Genomic DNA, 21,938 nt, shown 5'->3' with positions numbered 1-21,938 from the left:
CTTATCATTTTCTGAGAAGAGTTTTGCGGAAATTATTGAAGCATGGAAGGGAAGGTAGAAATTTACGAGAAAATCGATTGAGACAGTCAAAATCGATATCGTAAAGTAAGCACCTGCACTTTACTGAAACGCGGACTTAAATTTTATTTTTTGTGGATTTTTTTGTATGGGTCTCGCCGGGAAGAAACGTTTTCATGTAATTTTTTATTTCTCAAAGATTTCTCAAAAATATTAATTGTCTGTACAATTTTTTTGAAAAAAAAAATCCCAATTTTATTTTGAGTATCTTCAATAATTTCAATACATATTTCCTATTTTTCCGTGCTTTTCCGTGTAATGTTACTAAAATAGGCGCCTTCAGCAAAAGCTGATCTTGAACCGGAAAAAAAGGAAAAAAAAAAACAGAAACTTGCTTGCAAATCGAAATTGCCATATAATGCTACCAATAGATCCAAAAGAATATGCGCCCTTTGAACAGATGTCCCAAAAATTTCAAAACTATGATGTGAAATTTATGGTCTCTATTAATATTCTGTGCCAAAACAGATTCTCATTTTACTTCACATCAATGAACTACAGTAGACTGACCCGAACAATCATAGTGACATTAAAAAGAAACTGTCATGAAGCTTATCCAACAGTGTCATTTTAGTTTATCTAGCTTATAGCTTACTGATTGAATGATCGGATAAAAACCACATTGGTTGGCTAAATAAATGTTGAATACTACATCTATCTGCTCCAAAGAAAACGTACATTTTGTGCATTAAAAATGTTCAGGATTTTGGAAATTGTAAAAAAAAGAAGTAAAAGTTGAGCTTTGCACAAACTATAAACCTGCATATTAATATCAGGTATTGCATTTGTGCGTTTTTTCAATCAAAATTAGGGAAAGCAAATCATTTCTATTTATTGAATATTCAGCTGTTAACATTTACGTCTGCTAGTGTTTTTTTTTATTCTGAAACGTTCAAACTTAAAATTAGATTTTCAAAGGTGAAATGGCAACAAGGAAACTTCTTTGAGATTATTATGAACTCATTCAGGCTAAAAGAAGACCGTTAAGCTTGCATTAAAATCTACGTAGTTGAATCAAAAATGGAAACACTTAATCCCGTCGAACGGGGCTTTTGTGCAAGGAAACCTTCAAATTTGACTCCCAGTTACGTGATAAGTGAGGGTAGGCGAATAATTTAAGAGGTGTAGTGGCGTCAGTAAAAATTTTGATTAAACAGTAAAAACGGTAAATAATTTGTGATGTGCTCATTGTGCTCATTACTATCGAGCGCATATGCTGCGATGTTTCAGAGGAACACATCACGAATTTGCTAATATGAATTTGCTTTGCTAATTGTTCAAAAAAATTCACAGTAAATACGTAAAGCGGTATGTACGTTTTCATAGTTTCAGCAAACGGATCAGTTGTTGTTTTTCAATATAAATCCAATAAATACTACGTAGTTAATTGGAAAATTTGGAAAATTTGAAAAAATCACGGAGTCTAACTTATATGTATTTTTAAAAAATTTCAGATGGATTTATATTCGCAAAACCAATTTTTTTCGTCGTTCCGAATTTAATTTTTGCTGATTTGGCTTTGAGCGGTGAAATGAAAAGAGGCATGTTTAAAAACGGAGTTTCTAAATTTTAATAATATGGGAATTATGGGATTGAACTTCATCCTACTTTATTCAGTTTCAGGATATCTCCAGACAAAAAAAAATTGAATTAAAAGTTTATCCTCAATTTAAATTTTCTTAGACTTAGCGTGGACTTCTTCTATTCTACAGTACTTCCAGCTGAAACTTCAGAGCTTCGAAATCCACTAAACCGCATCAAGAAGATAAAATAATGATGAGCTGGACGCCTGGCAAGACAGATTGACTGATCTGATAAACTATAAGTGCTCCAAATACAATAAACACCTATTGAAGGACCTCCGATAAGATGGATTTATTCTTTAAGATCAGAGCACGAGACACCTCTATACGGGTCATAGAAAAGCCGGGAAAGATGTGATACGGGTGGTAGACAACGATTGGATCAACTAACAATAAGTATACTAATAGTATGTATGTAAAACTATAAGCCTCCAACTGTAAACTTTTCACCGGTTTTGTATTATCTTTTTTTTTCTTTTTTAATTAATTTTTACTCGAGTTGAACTCTTTTAGGGTTCGTCTCGTTTTATCTGTTTATTTCTCTTTTTTTAAGTGAATAAACTCAAATTCAATTCAATTCAACTGTGAAACTTTAAAAGGCATACTAAAACATTTAAACTTCAGAAAAAAACTATTTAGTCTTATCTGGAATTCAAAATCATATCTAGAATGATAACTTAAATTCTGTTCAAATTTTGTGAAAAATGAAATTACAGAAAAATACATATTTTTTAAATTTGATGTTTTTCATTCAAATAGGTGCATTCAAATCAAAACATATTATTGCCATAACTTTAGTATTATAAATTTGAAAAAAAAATCAATAAGATTTAGAGAAACTTTCATAAAATCACCGAAATATTCAGGTCAACATTCTTTTTGTAGGGGCCTCTTCCAGTCCGAGAATAAATTGAATTTAAAATTTAATTGCATCCGACTCCCCCTCAAACTTCTACGAGATGCTAGTTCATTGTAAATCCAAAATGACATTTTTCTTCAAAATAGGTCAGTTGACAATTTACACAGGTCAGAATCGGGGTGTGCCACACTTGCACTTTTTGTATTCACGTAAGAATGACGAGTATTTGGGCAAGTCAACAAGATATTTTGAATATAGAGAAGAAATGTTTGGAATTTTCCATTCATATCGGCTGATAAATTTGAAAAATTTTTGAGCCAGTTTTCTGTAATTTCATTTTTTAACCTTGAGCAAAACTTTTGGTCGAGCTGAACTTCGGCAAGTGAACCTTAGCGGCTAGATTAAAAGTGACCTGAAGATTTTCAGGATCACAAATTGCTGCTGCTAAGGAGGGTCTACAAAGAGCAAATAAATACTCGGGCGTCATGTGGTAGTGAGTGGGTTGAGCACGGTTTTCCTCTTAAAGTACAACCGGTTACGTTCCTTTAAATATTTATTTTTTAGGTGACTGGGCAAAGTTTGATGGGTTTTTCTGTGTAGATCACACTGCGATCGAGTGGAGTTTTATTTTCAGCATCGGGGTGAGAACTTGTGAACTGGAAACTTGTGATGACATCATTTTTTGAGAAATTTTGAAAAAATTCGTTTTTGAAACAATAACGCACTGAACCTATGCTTATTTACTGTTTTGTTCTACTTATAAAACTGGGTACAATAGAGCACATTATGAATCAGAAGATGATGTGTGAAAATTTATTCAACCGGAAGGAATGTAAACAGAATATTAAGAAAATGTTTACAGGTGGCTAACATATGATTTTTAAGCTGAATACCACCTTGAACAAAACGAAAGTGTACAATTTTCTGTTTACCTTTTCATTATTTCAAATTCTAAAGTTCACTAGAATTCAGAGTATACAAATCACATAAAAAAGGAAGCAAAATCAAAAACAAATACCGAATCGCATGATATAAAGGTATTTGTATTTACTACTAGCAGAAGATGATTTTCCTTTTGGATAATATTGTGAAAACATTTCAAAGGCAATTTAACAATATAATGAGATGGAAAATTATTAAGATCGGGGGAGGTTTTTAAAATTATAGTTTTGGAAAAAATTATTCTTGTTTCTTGAAAACACTTTACAACACTGATTTAACAGTAACAAACAGTGACGGTCAAAATTATGAGTGTTCCTGGATTTTTGGTGATTTTTCTAAAATTCCAAGCGATTAAAACTGAAATTCTCCAGGATTGAGCAGAAAAACATTTTTAAAAAATATTTTACACGCAGTTCAAGTTTTACATAGTTGCTACATTTAAAATTTTTTCACAGGATGATAATAAACCATTTTTAGACGATTTATTGCAATTTATTTACATGCGAAAATTATAACATTTAAAAAAATGTTCAATGAATGATTTTTGAAAAATTTGCCTAGTTTTTTGAAATTATTTTTCTAAAGTGACGCCCAGAATTTTGCCCAGGAATATATTTACTATGAAAAATCTCAAAATCGGGCGCTTGAAGCTTATAGCTTGAAGCTTACAGCTTGAAGCTTACAAGCAAGTGTCCAAAAAATTGTTGCAACTTTTTTTGAATGTGATTTTCTGTGATTTTTTACACTGCTTCAAAATAATCTGACAAAATTTGTTTCCAAAAAAATCAGTTGAATAAATTAGTTGCTATAGCCTACATCTTTTTGCTAGATGTTTTTTTTTTGATGCAATGAACATTTGAAGCAGTACAAAGATACATGACTAGGAAATATAAGCATTTGCATAGCCGACAGGATGACTGAAAAATTGTGAAACACAAAAAAGTTATTTTCCGTTGAATTTTACACTCCCATTACAGTAGTCCGTTCCAAATAAGTTCGAAGTTCATTTTTATCCAATTTTAAATTTAATTGAGATCTACACTTCAACTCATTTATAACACCCATAGAAAACAAAATACGTCAGAAACGAATTAATAAGAATTTTTGAAATGAAGGGATCAGTTTTGACCTTTCTGAAAGTAATTGTTGCTGAAAAAAGTAACAAATTTTTTCTGAAAATTTGTAGTTTGAACATTAAGGTTTATAATTTAGTTTTAAAGAAAACCAGTGTTTTCAGATTTTTATTAAATAAATTTTATAAATTTTATAAATTGTTATACATCATAATATGTGAGGATTGAATTATATTTTGTTGTTTTAGTGAGTTTCGGGTTTCATAAATCAAAAATAAAATTCTCAGAACATTTAGTCAGAATCTATCTCATCATTAAAATCACATCATGCTTGAATAAGGAAATACTAAAATTATATAAAAAATGTTTCAAACGTAGGAGCCCATTTGGAACACTTCAGTGACTTTTCAGAGATAAAAAAGTATCTAAAAAGCGGAAATTTTGAACATCCGGATCGGGAGGGACTCATAAAGTTTTAGAAGAGAACATCATTTGCAACTCCGATGACCTCATTAAAAATATAAATTTCCAAAAAGGGAATACTCTTTCAATAGGAAACGCGTCATTCGATAGAGGATAATATTGAAACGTGAAAGCTCAAAAATCGACGAAAACTTAAGTTATTGCTTAAAATAGGCCTAAATATGAAAATTTTGGTTAAAATAAAATTGACACCTATTATAACTCATTTTTCACACCTTTAATTTTAGTGATATCATCTTTCAACTTTCAAAATCATGTCATTTTTTGAACAAACTTGAAGTTATATTGTTAAATTTAACACTCGAATTGTCAATTTTAGGTTAAGTATACGTTACCAAAGAAATCTTGAAAAATGACATTGATACACATTTTATACGTTTTTTTTTGAAAAATTAAAAATGTTCTCCGTACATTCTATTGAAGAATGACAATAAAATGCATAGATAATATTTTCAATTTAGAATTCCAATAACAAATTCTTGCAAACAAAATGATGACAATCGAAATGGTGCAGATTATCCTGTATAGTAGCACTACTTTTATTAAGTTTAAATCGTGCAAGAAGTCATATGTTTCTTTTTTTTATTGGAACAATTACCATCAAATCACTCATAAACACAAAACAGCAACTAAAACCTTCCGGGGTAACTGAAGTTTAAAATTATTGACGCATTAAATTACCTGATTTTGCAAATGTTGGACATATAAATAATAATTTCTGTTCGTTTGAATTAAAGTATTGAAACGTTAAATAAGAACACAAACTGTTGGATTAACTAACATAATCACAGCTTACCGTATTTCGTATTTTTCTATTAGTATTGCACCCCTCTAATATAACACAATTTATTTTTTAGCATTTTGCGGTTTCGGCAATATTGATTGGGTTTTTTTTTTCATTTTTTCATGTTTTTCCTTTGATTAATAATTTGAAACATGATTTTTCAATTCTTTGACATTTTTATTCAAAAAACTTGGTAATCGGATAGAAACTCGCTGAAACTGCAAATTGACCTAAAAATCTATATTTTAACAGTTTAAAAAACTTTTTTAAATACTGATTGATTATGTTTCAATGTTTTATAAAACAGAAAATGAAGAAAAAATCAATAAATATGGTCCCAAATTACAACGGGTTATAATTACTATAAAAGACGATTTCCCACTCAATAAAACCCTACTATTAACTCGGCAAATCGCCGCAACTTATCTACCAACTTTAGCAACTTTAGAAATGCTAAGCACAGAAGGTTGCACTGAAAATTTTTAAAAAATTGGCTAAACTAGGTTAAAAAGTTGCTAAAGTCGGGAAAGAAGTTGCTAAAGATAGCTTAAAGGTTGCGAGAATATAAAATTGGTAGAAAAGTTTCTAATGTTGGCGGATAAGTTGCGGAAGGGTAAAATTGGCGCTTAAGTTGCTAAAGTTGGTGGATAAGTTGCGACAAATTACCGAGAACATAACTAAAGTGTTCACGACAGCATTTTCTCAAGCAAAGCATCGATGAAGTTTCCGTCCGCATGCGTGTCCCTGTCCCAGCATATGTGGTATATGAATGCATTGATGTCCCGGTACTCGAAGGGTAGGCAATCGGCTTTGTCGTTGGCGCAGTTGTTTTTCTGACTTGCATCCAGAATGACGACGTTCTGAAGGAAAAAATAAATTTTTGATGCTTTTTATTGAACACAAGTTTACCTTCTTGTTGTTGTAGAAGACGAAGATCACATTCAGCCCGCGGTGGTTTTCCAAGTACAAGTGTGGTCCTGTCTCGTTGGCCTTCTCATAGAACACAATTGGCTTGAAGGTGAGAATCTTCGAGTAGTCCCGTTCTTCCAGGTCATCTTGGCGCCGGATAGCCATAGCGTATCCAGTGAACGGCTTGGTGATGCACGTGCCTTGGATCTGAAAATAAACGGAATTATTTTCTAACTTTTAACTTTTAAATACAAAACTTTTACTTTAGAAATTGTCATTTCAAAGGTGGAGTAGCGCCAGTGAGGAAATTGTTAAAAACCACTCCTATGGTCCAAAAATGACCGTATATCATAATAAAACTTTTCAAAAATTGTTTGAAAATTTTTTTGTTAGTGTCAAAAAGTGGCAATTCAGTTTTTGCCACTCATAATTTTGGAAGACGACAAAAAACAAATTATTTTTCGACATTTTTTTTAAAAATTTTCTTTAAATTATTTGTATAAAAACATTGTAGGGGTCGAAACATGCGACATTTCTTTAAATTCCCTTAAAAGATCGTATTTTTCAAAATTTTGGCAATTTGCCAAAACTTTACCCGGAAATTATGAAAAATCTAAAATGTTTTGGAGTGTTTTATTATGATATTCGGTTGTTTTGGATCATTATAAGTGCATTTAGACGAAATCCCCAGTGGCTCTACTCCATCTTTAAGCTGTATTCTCATTCACTAATCGTTTTTTCTTACCAGGGTGCTATTTCTGCTGAAGGTAGCTTGGTTCGGGGTAAAGCATATCTGATGTTTAGGAGTCTGAAAATTTAATTTTTTTTGTTGACAAACTATGTAGTATTTATTGAGTACCTCTGTTTTGATTGGAGATGTTGCAGCTCCCTGAAAAAATAATTGATTGATTTAACACTGAATTCTCTTAGAAATAAAAAAAAAAGTTTTATTACATCAGTAGTAGAAGTCAAGTGTCCGTTTGTTGAAGTAGTTGGCGAAGCGCAGGTAGTAGTTTCGGTCTAAAGTTTTGAAATATTTAATGAGAGGTAGGTTACTTGTTACATACCGATGGCGAGTTTGAAGAGAAGATTTCAGTTGTTGGAGTTGAAGACGTAGCGGTGGTCGACGTGGATACCTGAATTGAGTCTAGTGTTTCAGTTTCCAAGCAACAATTTCATTTTTTTTTTCATAGCCAGAAATATTTAATTGAAAAGAAACAAATAATGAGGGCCCTGTACATATATCCATGGATACCCGGGCGCATAAAATTGTATGTGCTGGGCAACAGGATAGATGTGACTATCGAGCTTTCAACATCAGCTTCAAAACTTTTTATGAAAACAAATATTTGTCTAATGTATTTTTGAAAGCGTCACTTGCTATCAATTTTCAGAACTCCTGCCTGACGGCCGGCACCTCCCGAAATCTCAGCGAAATTTGGAAAAAATGTAGATACACTTATAACTGTTGCATCTAGGCTTGAAATATTTTATGAGAGGTGATTTAGTTGTTACATACCGATGGCGAGTTTGAAGAGGAGAGTTCAGGAGTTGAAGACGTGGCGGTGGTCGGCGTGGATACCTGAATTGAGTTTTGTGATTCAGTTTCCAAGCAACAGTTTCATCGTCGTGTCATGTCTTTTTCTCAGACACATACGATTGAAAAGAAACAAATAATGAGGCCTATATACATATATATCCATGGATACCCAAATGTAAATCACATAAACTTGTATGTGCGGGGCAACAGGATAGATGTGGCTATCGAGCTTCCGGCATCAACTTCAAAACGTTTTATGAAAACAAAGAATTGCAACGAATAAGCTAACTTAAAGCACATAATATTTGTCTAATGCATTACTGAAAGCTAAATATGGAAAAAAGGTAGATACACTTAGAACTGTTGACAACTAAGTTTTGAAATATTGTCAGCTATAAGTTTAAGTCCAGTAACTATTAAACTATTACTTTATAAGCTAACACTATGGCTAGATCCTTAAAGGCAGTTGAGATATAAGTGTTCGGAAAAAAGTAGCTCCCGGCGCGCGGACGCGACGCAACTGGAATGTATCTCGCTCCAGGCGAGAAATTTGTGTGTTCTGAGATCATCCTATCCGCGCCCTCTGCGCGCTCTGATCGATTCCCTTCCACGCGAAAAGCAAACTTTTGTGATTTTGCGAAAGAGAATTGATCAGAGCGCTGAGTGGACTCGGATCGGATGAGCTCAGAGCGCGAAAATTTTGCGTCTGGTGCGAAATACACATTTATAACTATAGTTAAGAATCTTAAATCAGTCCTCATGTGTCATTTAATTAGACTGGAAATATTGAATATACAAAATCTCAATGTTAGAAAGTTAAAATGTTATGTAAACGTGTTTCAAATTAAAACACCAGAGCTTAGATGCCTATACGTGTACCTTGTTTCTACCAAGCATTTCCTACCAAGCACTACCTATCATTTTATGATCGATATCTGTTTTGGAAACATGTCTACTTGTATAAGGAAAAGTGCTACACTTACAGTGGTTGATTCCGTTGCCGTGGTTGTGCTGGTCTCGCGAGTACAGAACGTGTCAAAAGGAGCCGGATCGCTTGGCTAAAACAATTCAAAATCTAAATATATTTCTAAATATTTAACCAATGTACCTGGTAGTTTGTCTCAGCGACAGGAGTGCACATGGTAAGGAGGAGAAGAAGGTGGATAGAAGTCATCTTGTTGTTCACAAATGGAGATGAATGAAAATATATGTCGAGGAAAAAGTGAAAATCGGGGAATAATGAGGCTGTTGCTTAGTAGCACATAGGGGCGGGACAAGAATGATGTGGATTGGAAGATGTTGAAAGATTTAGGAATATACATATGTAGATATCGACATTTTAACTGTATGTACATAAATATTATCGGGTGGTTTGCAGCAACTCTACGGAAAAAAACATTGAAAGTTCTTCGCTAGCAAAAAATTCCAAAGATTGGCACAACGATGATGAATGAAACCTGGAATTACGATCAAACTATACTTGGACTTGGACAAATACTCTTTCATTGCTCAACTCTTGTAGTTTGTATCTTGATTTCCTTTACTTTTAGAATTGCATAGACATAATTTGAAACTCACAATAGTTCCCAATATAATCCTCAACCCGATGAATGGCTTGATGTGAACAATTTCAGTCCCATTCTTGTTTTATCGAAACGGTCCCAAGTAGACGTAATCGTCTAATCCCATATCTAATACATCCTTGATATTGGCACAAAACATTTTTCTGATGTAATCACTCAACAAAATAAAAGGCAGCATGAAATGAAATTTTACCTGATGAATCGGCTGGTGAATTCATCTGGTTCCGTTAGAACGTATCTGGTGAAAATCCTGGTTACACCGAGTTCTCCACCTGTTGAATGTGGTGAATGCTTTGATTTCTTCTTCCTTGTCTTTAGCCGTTAAACTTTTTTGTAGAAAGCAGATACCTGTAGAAAGTTTTGTGAATGTAGAATTTGTGAAATAATATGCCGTATTTTCCCTATTAGTTTTGCATATGAGTCTATTTTTTAAGCGGCTTTTTTGTGCTCTAATGGAAACGCAATAACTTGAAAAATGACATATTGGTTTACTTTTCCTTCACTTTATCCATTCTAGTTTTTGTAATACATTTCTTCAAAATCCCTTCTCTCTAATTTTTATACTAATTAGTTTCGTCATTCGAAAAGCTTGGCCCGATCAAACGGACCACTCGGGTATCCATAGCAAACCCCATTATTTCCTCGTTTTTCCGAATTGCGGACGAGACTATCCGTTTAATACACGTATAATAGAGCCAAATCGCTAAGAGCTTTTTTCAAATAAATAATAATGAGTCTGAAGTCAGTCACAGAAATTGTGGCCGTTTTCTTAGTTTCAAGAAAAAACTGTAGCAAAACAAAGTGGGAGCGATCAATCATAATGTCAGATCAACTATAAGATGTGGGATCCTAACTCTCTGAAATTTGACAAATGATGAAATTACCATCGCAAACTTTCGGCAAACGTCTACTTGGGTTAAAAATTGGGCAAACAAAGTTTGGTGAACACTCGGGATGTGATAGACTATGAATGTTAGCAAGATTTGGCGCTGATAAGTAAAAAAAAACAAAATTGAACTACTTTCTGCTGGTCATCGGGAGAAGTCGATGTCAATGACAAACACACCTGGGATAGCTCGCTGGCACTCTACGAAACAACCCAGCAGAATTTCTCATTGAACAAGAAAGCACTGTCGGATTGAAAATTCCCGCAACAGTCACAGATACATTGGAACAAAGAACTACAATTTGTATAATGTTTCCCATTTATCATTATTCTCACATAAAACAGGAGGTTTTAACGCAAGATGCAATTACAATCAATCCCAACGTTTTTAAAGGTTTTCTTTACTTCTCGTTCACTTTATCCATTTTATTTTTTGTAGTACGTATTTCTCTCAAATCCCTTTTTACATTATTCATACCATTCAATTTCGTCATTGGGAAAGTTTGGCCCGATCAAACGGACCACTCCGTTTAATACACGTATAATAGAGTGAAATCGCTAAAAGCTTTTTGCCAATAAATAATAATGAGTCTGAAGTTAGTCACAAAAAATTGTGTCCATTTTCGTAGTTTCACAGAAAAACTGTAACAAAACTATGTGAAAACGAAAAATAATTATGCCAAAACAAATACGAATATGAAAGCATTACTAACAAACCAAGATCCTTACTCACTGTCAGTCATCGGGAGAAGTATATTTATGACGAGTCAATGAAAAACACACCTGGGATGGTACAGTGCATGCTAAAAGCATGCTCAACCTTACAATCCAAGCTTAGATAAAATCAATATCTTAATTTCAGACTGCATATTCTGAAAAAAAAAGTTGCAATAAAAATTGTCTGAACGTGTTTTCAGCTTCTCATCCAGTTTTTGAAACACAGTTCGTTCTGGCAGAGAAAGCTTGGGAATTCAAACTTTGTGTAGAGATATAAATACCAATACGATCATTATACTCTCAAACTTGCAATTCGGCTTTCTAATTTGGTCAAATTGCCAACTTCTCGATGATCTTTTCATTAAGAGGCAACCAACTAGTTAGTTGTCGGTTGATGACGACAAGACCTGATTCCAACCACATAAGGCAAAAAATAGTATTTTTAGAAACATCATAATATCAGAAAAAATTATTTTCCTAGCGACAACTTATACAAGTTCGCTTAAAAAAGACTGAAGAACTTCCAACATTGCCATCACCCCATCTTTATGCTTAGAGAGCTTTGCGAGGCCCGTGAAAATGTGACCTCTAGATTGTTCTCTGACTTTATATGGCTATGTTTATCACGAAAGATCAGAGCGTGTTTTACTTCTACTAATTTAGTTTGTTCATTTTTATTTTTGTATGACACGTTTCATTTATTTCTTTCAAATCCCTTCTTTCAATTCTTCATCATATTCAACTTCGTCATTCGGAAAGCTTGGCCCAACCATACGGACAACTCGGGTATCCATAGCAAACCACATTATTTCTATGTTTTTTCGATTTGCGGACGAGACTATCCGTTTAATACACGTATAATAGAGCCAAATCGCTAAAAGCTTTTTTCAAATAAATAATAATGAGGTTGAAGTCAGTCAAAAAAATTGTGTCCGTTTTCGTAGTTTCAAGGGAAAAACTGTAGCAAAACAAAATGGAAACCATAAAGGGTTTTAAGAGAGGTTTGGAGTGTTTGCAGGTTTTTCCTCTGATCAATAGAAAGACAACTGATCTAATTTCTGTCGGTCATCGTGAGAAGCCTAGTCGATAACAAACACACCTATATGTAATATTCTATAGCACTTACAATCATTTGAAACTTTCAATTGTAATTTTAAAAATTTCCCAAGATAAGCACATAATGAGTATCGACCAAATCTTATGCGATAAGTTGAAATACAAATTGAACACACATTGTGTTTTTTAGTGATTTCTTCAATTAAATCAACTATTCCAAAGAATGCAGAGTTTTTCCAGTACCTTAAAAGTAGTAAACTTTCTTGTTCCTTCAGCCTTGTACAATACTCCAATTTCCGCTCTGAGTTCTCAAACTTAATTTTCTTAGCAACGTTTCATTTTCTAAGTCACGCCTACTTTCCTAAAGCTCATGTACATCTGGAAATAAACCACGCCTATTTATGCCCGCCCAGAAAATTTTCTGAGAGCTCATTTCCACAAAATAAATCTCAAACGTTCTCCAATCGACTAAAAATCTCTCGATTCTCTCTTAGTTTCCCATTGAGATGATCATCCTCTCGCTTTTTTTAGCGCCTCTGATGAGCACCGCTCAAGTAAGTTATTCACAAACATTATTTAAAAAAAAACAATGATTTAGGAAATTCCACCAAACATCATGAGCCCTATAAATTTAAATTTCTCCGAATACGGGACTTCAATAAGTCAATTTGCCTGGCCCAAGATACTTGCGAAGTACACTGTCAACAATGTGGTATGACTTAATATGTATATTTAAAAATGTTTCAATTTTGATTGAAAATAATTTATAATTTTAACGCTAATACTTTAAACTCATAATTGAAACTAAGAAACAGAAACGACATAACGCTCTGAACCCCAATCGATTGAAACTCAAAAAGTCGAAATTTCCCATTTTCATGAAAGGGGAATTTAGAGCGTTTCATTGTTTTACTTGCCGTTTAAAGCTTGAAGTTCAATTTTTTAAACGAAGCTTTGAGAAAATGTTAAAAAATATACAAAAATCGCTAATCGGAAGGAAGATCGGAAAATGTGCTCCGTACAGCATCTCTGTGGATTTTTTTGCGTTTTTCAGACAATTTTTCTATTCTCTGATTTTTAAATTCTCTGATTTTTCAGTTTCTTGTTGTAGGTGATTCAACAAAAAGTAAAAAACTAATATGAAATTCCGTGATCCTGTGAAAATTTGAAACAAAAAGAAAATCGTCTAGTTCAGGGATTATAATTTTTAGTATTTCCAGTTACTAAAAATGTTCGAGAATGATACCCTGTGTTATGACTCGAAAAGTTTATCGAAACCTGAAAACTATCTTGTAGTTGGTTCAAAAACGCCATTCGATATTACTACTTTCTAATTAGATCTGTATACAACTTTTCAAGAATGCCAATTTCTTAGAAAAATTAGTAATCTTATTACTTTGTCAGTTATGTACCCTTTACTATGTATCTGGATGTTGAAGACATCTTGCTTCGCAATAACCTAGTACTCGATGAGTGCTTGAGAAAATTTTAGTCAAAAATCTACAAGCCCTAAAAATAGAATTAAAAGTGTTTAACATTTTTAAACTTGAGTCTAAACATTTCTTTATCGGTTTACTCGGTAGGCTTCCGCGCACATTCTGCGCCGATTAATTTATTTTCAATTAATCGACGCAGAATGTGCGTTGAATCGGCGCAATACGCAGGGCTGCCCTGAATCGGCGCAATACGCAGGGCTACATTCTGCTCCTATTCTGCGCACAATCTGCGCCGATTAATAGAAAAGAAATTAATCGGTGCAGAATGTGCGCGGAAAGTGCGCAGACGTCTACCGACTAGCTCAACAGGATCACAACTCCAGAAACAAAAATATCAGCAAATTCAACTCCCACAGAAATCACAACATTTTTTTGTTGCTCTGCCTCCATCGCACTTCGTCGCACATCGTCGCACTTCGTCGGAGTTCACACAGAGTTCAGAGTTTTCTGTAGAAATGCGAGGGAAAGCATCGGAAAAATGCTGAGAAGTGGTTATTCATAAATTTTACTGCAAAAACTATTATTTATAATAGTACATACGTAACTTTTTTATTTACCACGAAACATTGTCAAATGTTTCGTTAAAGCCTTTGGTGTTGTAAAACAAATGAAAATATTTTTTGCTCGCAACATTTCACAGCGAAATCCAACGTAAAAAAGCCTAGAAAAAACAACTGAAAACTAGTTTAACTACAAAACTTGTGAGCACTGTCGGTTGCTTTTTACAAAGCCAGTTTTCAGACTCCCATTGCTCTCAGCTTCAATAAAGGCTTCAAATCCTCGTACATGGCAAGATGACTGTTACATGAGATATTTTCAAACCACTGATGCCGACCTAGTTGTTTATTGGAAGGGTTCTAGCGCTGTAAATTCTCAAATTAAAGAAATTTTTCATGTTGCATTTTTCAGATTTATTGCGAAGTGTACGTCAAACTCCCAAACGGTGCCCCAGCGTCCACACCATCGTTTCCTGTAAGTATGCTGCTCCGTGTAGAACATTTCAAGCCCAGATGCCCAGACCTATAACTGAAGTTCTGAAGTTTTTCTTCTAATGTTAATAAAAAATATTGTTAAATTTTATGTAATAATTAACTTGGAATATTCTAGAAAATAGTACATAGATTAATTGGTTTTTGATTCTCTTTTTTCCTTCAACTCCGCCCTCTTTGATTCAAAGAGAATCAAAACAATTTAAACACAGTCGCCGCCAAAGACGCAATACAAGTTCTCAATTTCAGTTCTGAAAGTATGTGTTACATTGTTAAAAAAACAGTTAAAACTTACACTGTTCCTGATGACCAAGTTCCATCTTTTTGACATGTTAATGTTGCTTCAGAGCTAGTTGCAAGATCATCTCCTATTTCGGTTGTTCCAGAGGGGGAATCAGCCTATATGCGAAAAGTATTAAAAAACATGCAAAATTACTGCTCACGTATAGAATAGTAGACGTGCAATCCGGAGAAGTGTTACAATAAACATTCCATTGAACACATCCATCGGAAGTTGAATCAGTTTGCCTATAAGTTACTTCTTTTCTCATTAACAGTTAAAAGCTGAACAAACAGCCATTCGTTAGGTCTCTTTTTCATGCCATCATCCGCTGGTAATAATATATCGTTAATTCCGCATACAGTACAATCTGAAAGAGATATTGTAGTTGGATAGGAGCTTTGATAATGAAAACCGACCATCAGGTGTTGCTGTTGTGGTAGGCTCTTCTGTCACTGTGACTGTCGTCTGATAATAGATAATTACAGTTAAATAGATTATATTATCAATAAACATATTTTTGCTATATATCTCCCCATAAGACTGGGGGGGGGGGGAGAAGTCTAGCCCAAAACGATTTCTGATAACCTCAAAAAATTTCAAACCACTACTTTATGCTAACGGTGATGAAGGGTATCGCCCAATGTTTGACTTTTTAATTTTGGATATATTTTTAAGAAAATTAAAAAATTAAAACAAGTAAAAACACCAGTGGACGATGCTCTTTTTTCGGAAAAAAAACTTTTATATTTTCACAAACTTAGTCACTAAACAACTAATCCTATAAATTTTATCATTTTTTACTTTATTTGAATTTTTAAATTTTGACAATTTGAAAATTGAAAAAATTGAAATTTGAAAAAAGGGTCACATATTTGTTACGTTTTTCTCTATGGTCTTTATCGCATTTGAAATAAAAATGTTTTACCATCGGGTCTGTAGTTGCTTCTGTCAAACCTGTTGGATCTTCTGTAGTAAAACCAACGTCATCCGGAGGGACCATTCTCATACAGAACTCCATTGGTCGGGACATTAAAATGAATAAGAGATACGGTGCCCAATTCATTGCACTTCTATGTACAGCCCAAGCTGAAAATTATTTTTTAGTTCCGAACTGAAAAAACTCTAAAAGGTTCTAAATTGGAAGTACCTGATGCTTACAACGACTAGGCCATATCCTAATTTTAAAAACCATGGTTTTTGAAAATGTTGTTTTTATTCTTGACGTTGTTTTGTTAATTTCCAGTTTAAGTTAAGTTGAAAATTAAAAAAAAATTTAATTTTTTGATCTAACAAGTTTGTTTTTGAGTTCAAAAAACGTACAGTACTATTGTAAAGAAAACAAGGTGTCTGACAGTAGACTCGATTTAAAAAAAATTAAAAAAATTAAAAATAGGAATAATTCTGATAAGAAACAATGACACTCATAATTTGTCATTCAACTAACCCCGCCTTTTTCCATATCTTTTTTTTTTGCAATTGTTAGAGTACATTTCACTTTCTCTCGTCTCATCGACAATTGATGGATGACAAGAAAAACAGGATTGAGGTCTGGCCAAATGTGAAGTTTATTTGAGTCTTCGAGTTATTTCAAAACAATTGTGACAAATAACTGCTCTGTGGCATACACACACTCTTTGACTAATTTTGAATTCACACAAACTATGCAAACTCTGGTCACACAAAGTTCTTTAATTCACTAATAATCATTAAAATCTGACAAGCTTCCAGCAATGAGCGGAGCCTTTTTGGAAGTTATTTTATAGTAATCTCGATATGGTTATGACAAAATGCATTTCTTTAGACATTTAGAACCGATCTTCGGATTCCTCGACTATCATGGCGCCATAGTGAAAAGTTCTTGTCGAGGACGGTTTTGATAAAGAGGTTCAGTCTGAAAAACTAAATTAAGCCACCTTTTGAAACGGTCAGTCTCTAATGATAAATCGTTTCGTCGGCCGATAAAGAACTCCCACAAAAAAACTAATGACAATATCGCGGTGAAAACGACCACCCATATAAGAAACGAATAGATTGGGTCAGAGAATTAAGATGAAATGTTCTAACAAGGGCATGTGAACAGCATTAATAGGAAAAAAACTAATATGCGGGTGATTAAAAAAAAGGATAGTTGTCAGAAATGGTGGATTCCCTAACAAGGGAAGGATCTCGAAGAATTTCTAGGACTTTGTTAGACCACCAAATACACTCAATAGAAGAAGATTACGGATAATTACTCCAAAAATTTGAGCTGTTTTAGAGCAAGTTCAGCCAAACATATCGTGAAAAATTTGCCGAAAAAGGCTTCATGTTTTAATTCAAAAATTGAAAAGTGTTGATATTTTCAAAAAAACGAGTTGAAGAATAAGGACAATGTTAGGCAACACGCTTTTTTTGGCAACTACATATGTTTTCTCGAAAACTGTGCAAAGAACGTTTTTAAAATCAAGAACTAATTATTGGAACATGTTTTTTTTTTGTTAAAAAATACACACCGTGGATTAGTGTGCTCAAAACGTTTACAACAAACTTGACAATTTAAACATGTTCTTTTGAACGAAAGTGCATGAAACATAATCGAAATATTCCAATTGGATTAACAATATTTTGTTTCTCTGTTAAATTTGTGTTTTGAAAGTTTGCAAGCACGTTTGAAAAGTTGTATTCAACGTATTACAAGAGTTTAGCCAGGTGCTGTTTAAGAGACTAGCAAAAATCTGAGCATTTTCCAATAAAAATCTTGCACTCTTCCCCTTCATTATTCTGATTTGTGATAAAATGAAAATCTACTATAGTTTCTGCTTTGTTTCCATCTAATCACCAAAATATTTTCAGCAAAAAAAAGTGTAAGTTCAAAAGCTTACTCATTTGTTCCCTAACTCGATAATTGTGGTGTTGTACATTTCGAGAACAAACGGTGTACCCGACAAGGTGCGTGCTCTTTTGGTTTTATCTCAGCTTATCACTTTTCCCCTGATAAGAAGAGATTCGCCTCTCGAATTTTCAAGCGGATGAAAAGTCAATTTAATTCGAATTGTTGTTTTTTTATTTTAAAAACTCGACACCAATTTTCTTAATTTGAAATTTTTAGAGAACACATTTTGTGCATCCTCTTTTATAGAATAGCCAATCTTGATATAAACTTGTAAGATCGTGTAATCTTTCATTATTTAATGATTGTCTAGTTGTTTTAAATGTAGTTAAGCATTTTGTTATTCTAGTCTATCAAGAACAAAACAATATTTTTTACAAAGATCACGTTTTCAAGTTATAATCTAGAAAAAATAGATTTCTGTCTTTTTGCATTTACCGTATATTCTCCATTAATGTTGCATTTTTATGTTAGGGAGTGCAAGACTATTAGGGAGTGCAATACTAATTTTCAGAGCATTTTTCTGACATTGAGCTTACTAGTTTTTCTCTGAAAATTTTCGAATCTTATGCTAAAATTCAGAAAATTTGAAAAATTGTTGCACAGTAGGCAAAAAATGTTGTTGAAATCCTGAAATTATCGAGGCGGGGTTGTAATAAAAAAAGTAAATGCAAGATTATTAGGAAGTGCAACACTAATAGGGAGTGACGTACCAATTTTCGGAAGGTCTCCGAGGGGCAATTCTAATAGGGAGTGCAAGTCTAATAGTCTAATAATTTTCAAATTAAAAAAATGTATCATACTGAAATTAACAGTTTTGTACGTTTGCAAAAAAATTACAACCCTGTGCTTGATGTTGTGTTAATGAAAATTGTTGAATTTAAAGTTAAAATTTTGAGATTGTAATTTTTTATTAACGTCCGAAAATGTAGCAATTCGTATACTATAGGATGTGAACTGTGCGATTTCAATGATCCTATGATCTTGTACGGCTATACTATCATACATATGCCAAACAAAACAATGTTTTTTTTATAATTGAAGTCCTTTATGCTTTTTTATTTGCCTTGTTTCTCAGTAGTATTAGTTAGAACTATAAACACCTGGGTAGGAAAACCGAACCTCATAATAAAGTTCAAAGTTTCTACGTATTGTTCTGTCTGCCTGTCTGGTTTCATTGTTTTTCACCTCATTACCACTAACGTCAAGCCGAAACATCAACGTAGGTACAGAAGACGTCAAAAATGAGTCAAGCTAGAAACAAAAGACGAATTTCTTTTTTTTTTTCCAAGAATCCCCTTTGATGGGGTATTCCTTTTGCAAATCACATAGTAGGAAATGATTGGAAAGATTAAGATTGAGATTAGCTCAAAAAGACGTCATTTGCAGGGTGTAGGGTGAATTATGATGGAGTTATAGTTCAAAGCTGAATGGTTTATTTTCTGCTGATCCTTGTTTCATATCTTGTACTTTGTAAAATATTGAACTTCTGTTTGGTCTCCATTACTGTAGCAGAGATTATAGCAAAAATGGTTGAATTTGAAATACTAAGCAAATTCATTTGAGGAAGGAATAGTAAATGTTAAAAAAATTATTGAAACGTAAAGTGTAGTACTTGCTGTGGTATCAAAAAAAAATCCATTGACGGTCTGAAATCCTAGCTGCTTTAAATTTGAAGTATAGCACAAATTTTTGGGGGTCTCGAATTTTCTATGTATTAATTTACGTAAACAAGATGTTCGAGCAGAATTTTTCCAGCTTTCAAGCCTTTTAAGCTTTTCAAGCTTATTGCAAGTTTATCTCCGGAAAAATTAAAAATAAACCGAAAAAGTTAATAAACTAACCATGTTTAAGGAGATAACAGAATGCCAAAATGATATTTGAATTTTTACAAATTGCCACTTGTGCGGGAATTTGAAAAAACTAATTGTTTTCCCACACTTGGTCAACTTTACCATGTCAATTTAGGGACCGAAAATGTGAGTTTCAGCAATTTCCCCACATCTTTCTTCAAGCTCCTTCTTCTACAATGTTTTTTAATCAATTCGGTAACAAATCACATAGAGGTTCCTATCTGCAAACTAAACTACACTCTTTCTATCAGACAAGTCAACGTGCACTTCATATTCATGTTGTTAATAACATAAGTCTTTGAAGCTCGTCAAGATCAACGAGTCTCAAAAGAACTAGAGCAAAATTTCCAAATTTCTGATAGAGTTCATCAGGATGAAGAACTACGTTTTGTAAGTGCTACAAACCACGAATCTGGAAATTGGAATAGTATCAAACTAGAAATTAGATATCTGCAATGGTTGAGAAGAAAACACCTGGAGTATGGTATCAAAAGGTCGAAAAGTTATGGAAGTCTTCTGAATTTCAACTCAAGTAAATTTAAAATCCTTTTGGAACAAAAATTCTGGGAAAAACTAAAATAGTACAAAACCATATTCAGACGAAATTTGTTTTTTTTTTCAGTGTTAACGGGTTTTTCCGTTTTTGCTTTATTTTATTCGTAAGTAACAGCACATCCATTTTTTCATTAATATTTTCATTAATTCCCCAATTAACGATACTCTTTTTCTTTGAAAACAAAATTTGTATTCACTTGGAAATTCAAATTTCCAGTTTTGCGAGGATTAATTTGAATTGTTAATTTTTCAAAACTGAACACCTTTCATAATTAAAAAGAACTTTGTTTTTTTTTGAGTGATCTACAAAGTTCGATAAACATATCAGATTAAACGTTGCGGAACTTGTTTTCCAACTTTTTTTTCAAAGTTTTTTCTTCAAAATTTTTTATTCTGAATGACGATCTTAAAATTAGTCAGAAGCTCTGTCTGATGTGAAGCGTGAGAAAAAGTCGTAATGACTCTCTATTTGGAAGTATAATACTCAAAACATTTCCAAGTCAACACAAAGTTCTGCCAGATCATTGGAATATGTCCCGTTGACTGAATTGCACCTGCCTAGACTAATGATTAGGATTTTGATCTTATTTGAAAGTGCTGCATGCTATGCAATTACTCTTTGAAGTGGAAAACATTTCCGAATCTTCAAATATGTTTTCAGGTTCAAAATGTTTTTTTTTCTACTTGAGTATCAATTATGTGCAGAAATAGAAGGGATTGGAAAAATTTGTTCTCAAGATTTGCATTTAGTTATTTTATTTATTTTTCCTTCTTTTTCCTTCTTTTCTTTGCTAGACAAAACATACACCCCGCCAGACATTCATGCCGCCTTCCGGTTATCAGCCAGCCACCCACCTAGATTCGAGATTAACTTGTTATCCATTTTTTCAGAATAACACCAAAACACGAACACTTGTTCCAATTCTCGGTGGGCTGCTAAAACAATATTCAGCCAAGTAGTAATTATGTGGAGACCAGAAGTCTAAGTGTCTACAGGTTTTTGAAACTTGGCGCTGCTCGAAAATAAGTCCTTATCTGAGACAATGATCAGTCTCTGTCTAGATATGGCTTTTGTTTCTCAAAAATTTACGTAATACAAATTTTAAGTCAGACAGAACAGAATCAAAGTGGTCTCTGAAATTTTGTTTATTTTGTTTATTTTCACATTCTGCTAGAATTATTAATCTCATAAAAATTCTGACTTTTGATAAAAATAAAGATTTCAGATTAAAATTGAACTTAGAACTTTTCAAATATTCAAAAAACTCAAAATTTCAAAACTAGGTAATTTGTTTGAGCCTGAATTCAAAAAATTCATTAAAAACTGACTATCAGAAAAAAACGAGACCTTTCCTCATTGTATTGTCTTGTGTTTTTTTAAATTTTATTCTTTATTTCAC

The 21,938-nt window shown here is 33.2% G+C and overlaps 3 protein-coding genes and 3 non-coding genes across 7 annotated transcripts; 3 read left to right on the top strand and 3 right to left on the bottom strand.

Moving 5' to 3' along the window:
- The first annotated feature begins 2,970 nt into the window (after positions 1-2,970).
- On the top strand, positions 2,971-3,100 carry C35A11.11. Its single transcript, NR_068740.1, has one exon. It is a non-coding gene; the product is annotated as an Unclassified non-coding RNA C35A11.11 (non-coding RNA).
- A 3,388-nt stretch (positions 3,101-6,488) lies between these two features.
- C35A11.3 (Glycoprotein) lies at positions 6,489-9,425 on the bottom strand (the record flags this gene model as incomplete). Of its 2 annotated transcripts, NM_001356640.1 has the most annotated exons (9): positions 6,489-6,662; positions 6,712-6,918; positions 7,457-7,519; positions 7,571-7,600; positions 7,666-7,731; positions 7,779-7,847; positions 8,231-8,293; positions 9,235-9,309; positions 9,360-9,425. In NM_001356640.1, 9 exons carry the CDS (start codon positions 9,423-9,425, stop codon positions 6,489-6,491), a joined length of 813 nt encoding a protein of 270 aa, NP_001343824.1. The 2 variants fall into 2 exon arrangements, with proteins under 2 accessions (NP_001343824.1, NP_001343825.1); NM_001356641.1 differs by lacking the exon at positions 7,779-7,847.
- Positions 9,426-12,950: 3,525 nt separating this feature from the next.
- T09D3.9 (uncharacterized protein) lies at positions 12,951-15,063 on the top strand. Its single transcript, NM_001392512.1, has 4 exons — positions 12,951-13,047; positions 13,092-13,205; positions 14,731-14,854; positions 14,899-15,063. Exons 1-3 carry the CDS (start codon positions 13,000-13,002, stop codon positions 14,785-14,787), a joined length of 219 nt encoding a protein of 72 aa, NP_001379654.1. The 5' UTR covers positions 12,951-12,999; the 3' UTR covers positions 14,788-14,854; positions 14,899-15,063.
- T09D3.8 (DUF281 domain-containing protein) lies at positions 15,051-16,680 on the bottom strand. The gene is made up of 7 exons (NM_001038414.2): positions 16,634-16,680; positions 16,187-16,349; positions 15,678-15,726; positions 15,553-15,628; positions 15,422-15,506; positions 15,274-15,377; positions 15,051-15,229 (listed from the first exon to the last, which is right to left on the bottom strand). Exons 2-7 carry the CDS (start codon positions 16,322-16,324, stop codon positions 15,181-15,183), a joined length of 501 nt encoding a protein of 166 aa, NP_001033503.1. The 5' UTR covers positions 16,325-16,349; positions 16,634-16,680; the 3' UTR covers positions 15,051-15,180.
- A 4,703-nt stretch (positions 16,681-21,383) lies between these two features.
- Positions 21,384-21,471, bottom strand: T09D3.11. The gene has a single exon (NR_068738.1). It is a non-coding gene; the product is annotated as an Unclassified non-coding RNA T09D3.11 (non-coding RNA).
- Positions 21,384-21,471, top strand: T09D3.12. Its single transcript, NR_068739.1, has one exon. It is a non-coding gene; the product is annotated as an Unclassified non-coding RNA T09D3.12 (non-coding RNA).
- Positions 21,472-21,938: the final 467 nt, after the last annotated feature.

This window comes from Caenorhabditis elegans, chromosome V (assembly GCF_000002985.6).
Source record: "Caenorhabditis elegans chromosome V".
Lineage (NCBI taxonomy): Eukaryota > Metazoa > Nematoda > Chromadorea > Rhabditida > Rhabditidae > Caenorhabditis > Caenorhabditis elegans.
This window is presented reverse-complemented; position numbering and strand designations above follow the sequence as displayed.

What these genes read in the sequence shown, in the direction of transcription:
- T09D3.9 (NM_001392512.1), top strand. Translation starts at nt 13,000, where the DNA reads ATGATCATCCTCTCGCTTTTTTTAGCGCCTCTGATGAGCACCGCTCAA. An exon ending in CTCTGATGAGCACCGCTCAA is followed by an intron (nt 13,048 to 13,091) that starts GTAAGTTATTCA and finishes ACAATGATTTAG; the next exon opens with GAAATTCCACCAAACATCAT. An exon ending in AGTACACTGTCAACAATGTG is followed by an intron (nt 13,206 to 14,730) that starts GTATGACTTAAT and finishes GCCAGTTTTCAG; the next exon opens with ACTCCCATTGCTCTCAGCTT.
- T09D3.8 (NM_001038414.2), bottom strand. Translation starts at nt 16,324, where the DNA reads ATGAATTGGGCACCGTATCTCTTATTCATTTTAATGTCCCGACCAATG. An exon ending in CACAACAGCAACACCTGATG is followed by an intron (nt 15,629 to 15,677) that starts GTCGGTTTTCAT and finishes TATCTCTTTCAG; the next exon opens with ATTGTACTGTATGCGGAATT. An exon ending in GCACGTCTACTATTCTATAC is followed by an intron (nt 15,378 to 15,421) that starts GTGAGCAGTAAT and finishes TTTCGCATATAG; the next exon opens with GCTGATTCCCCCTCTGGAAC.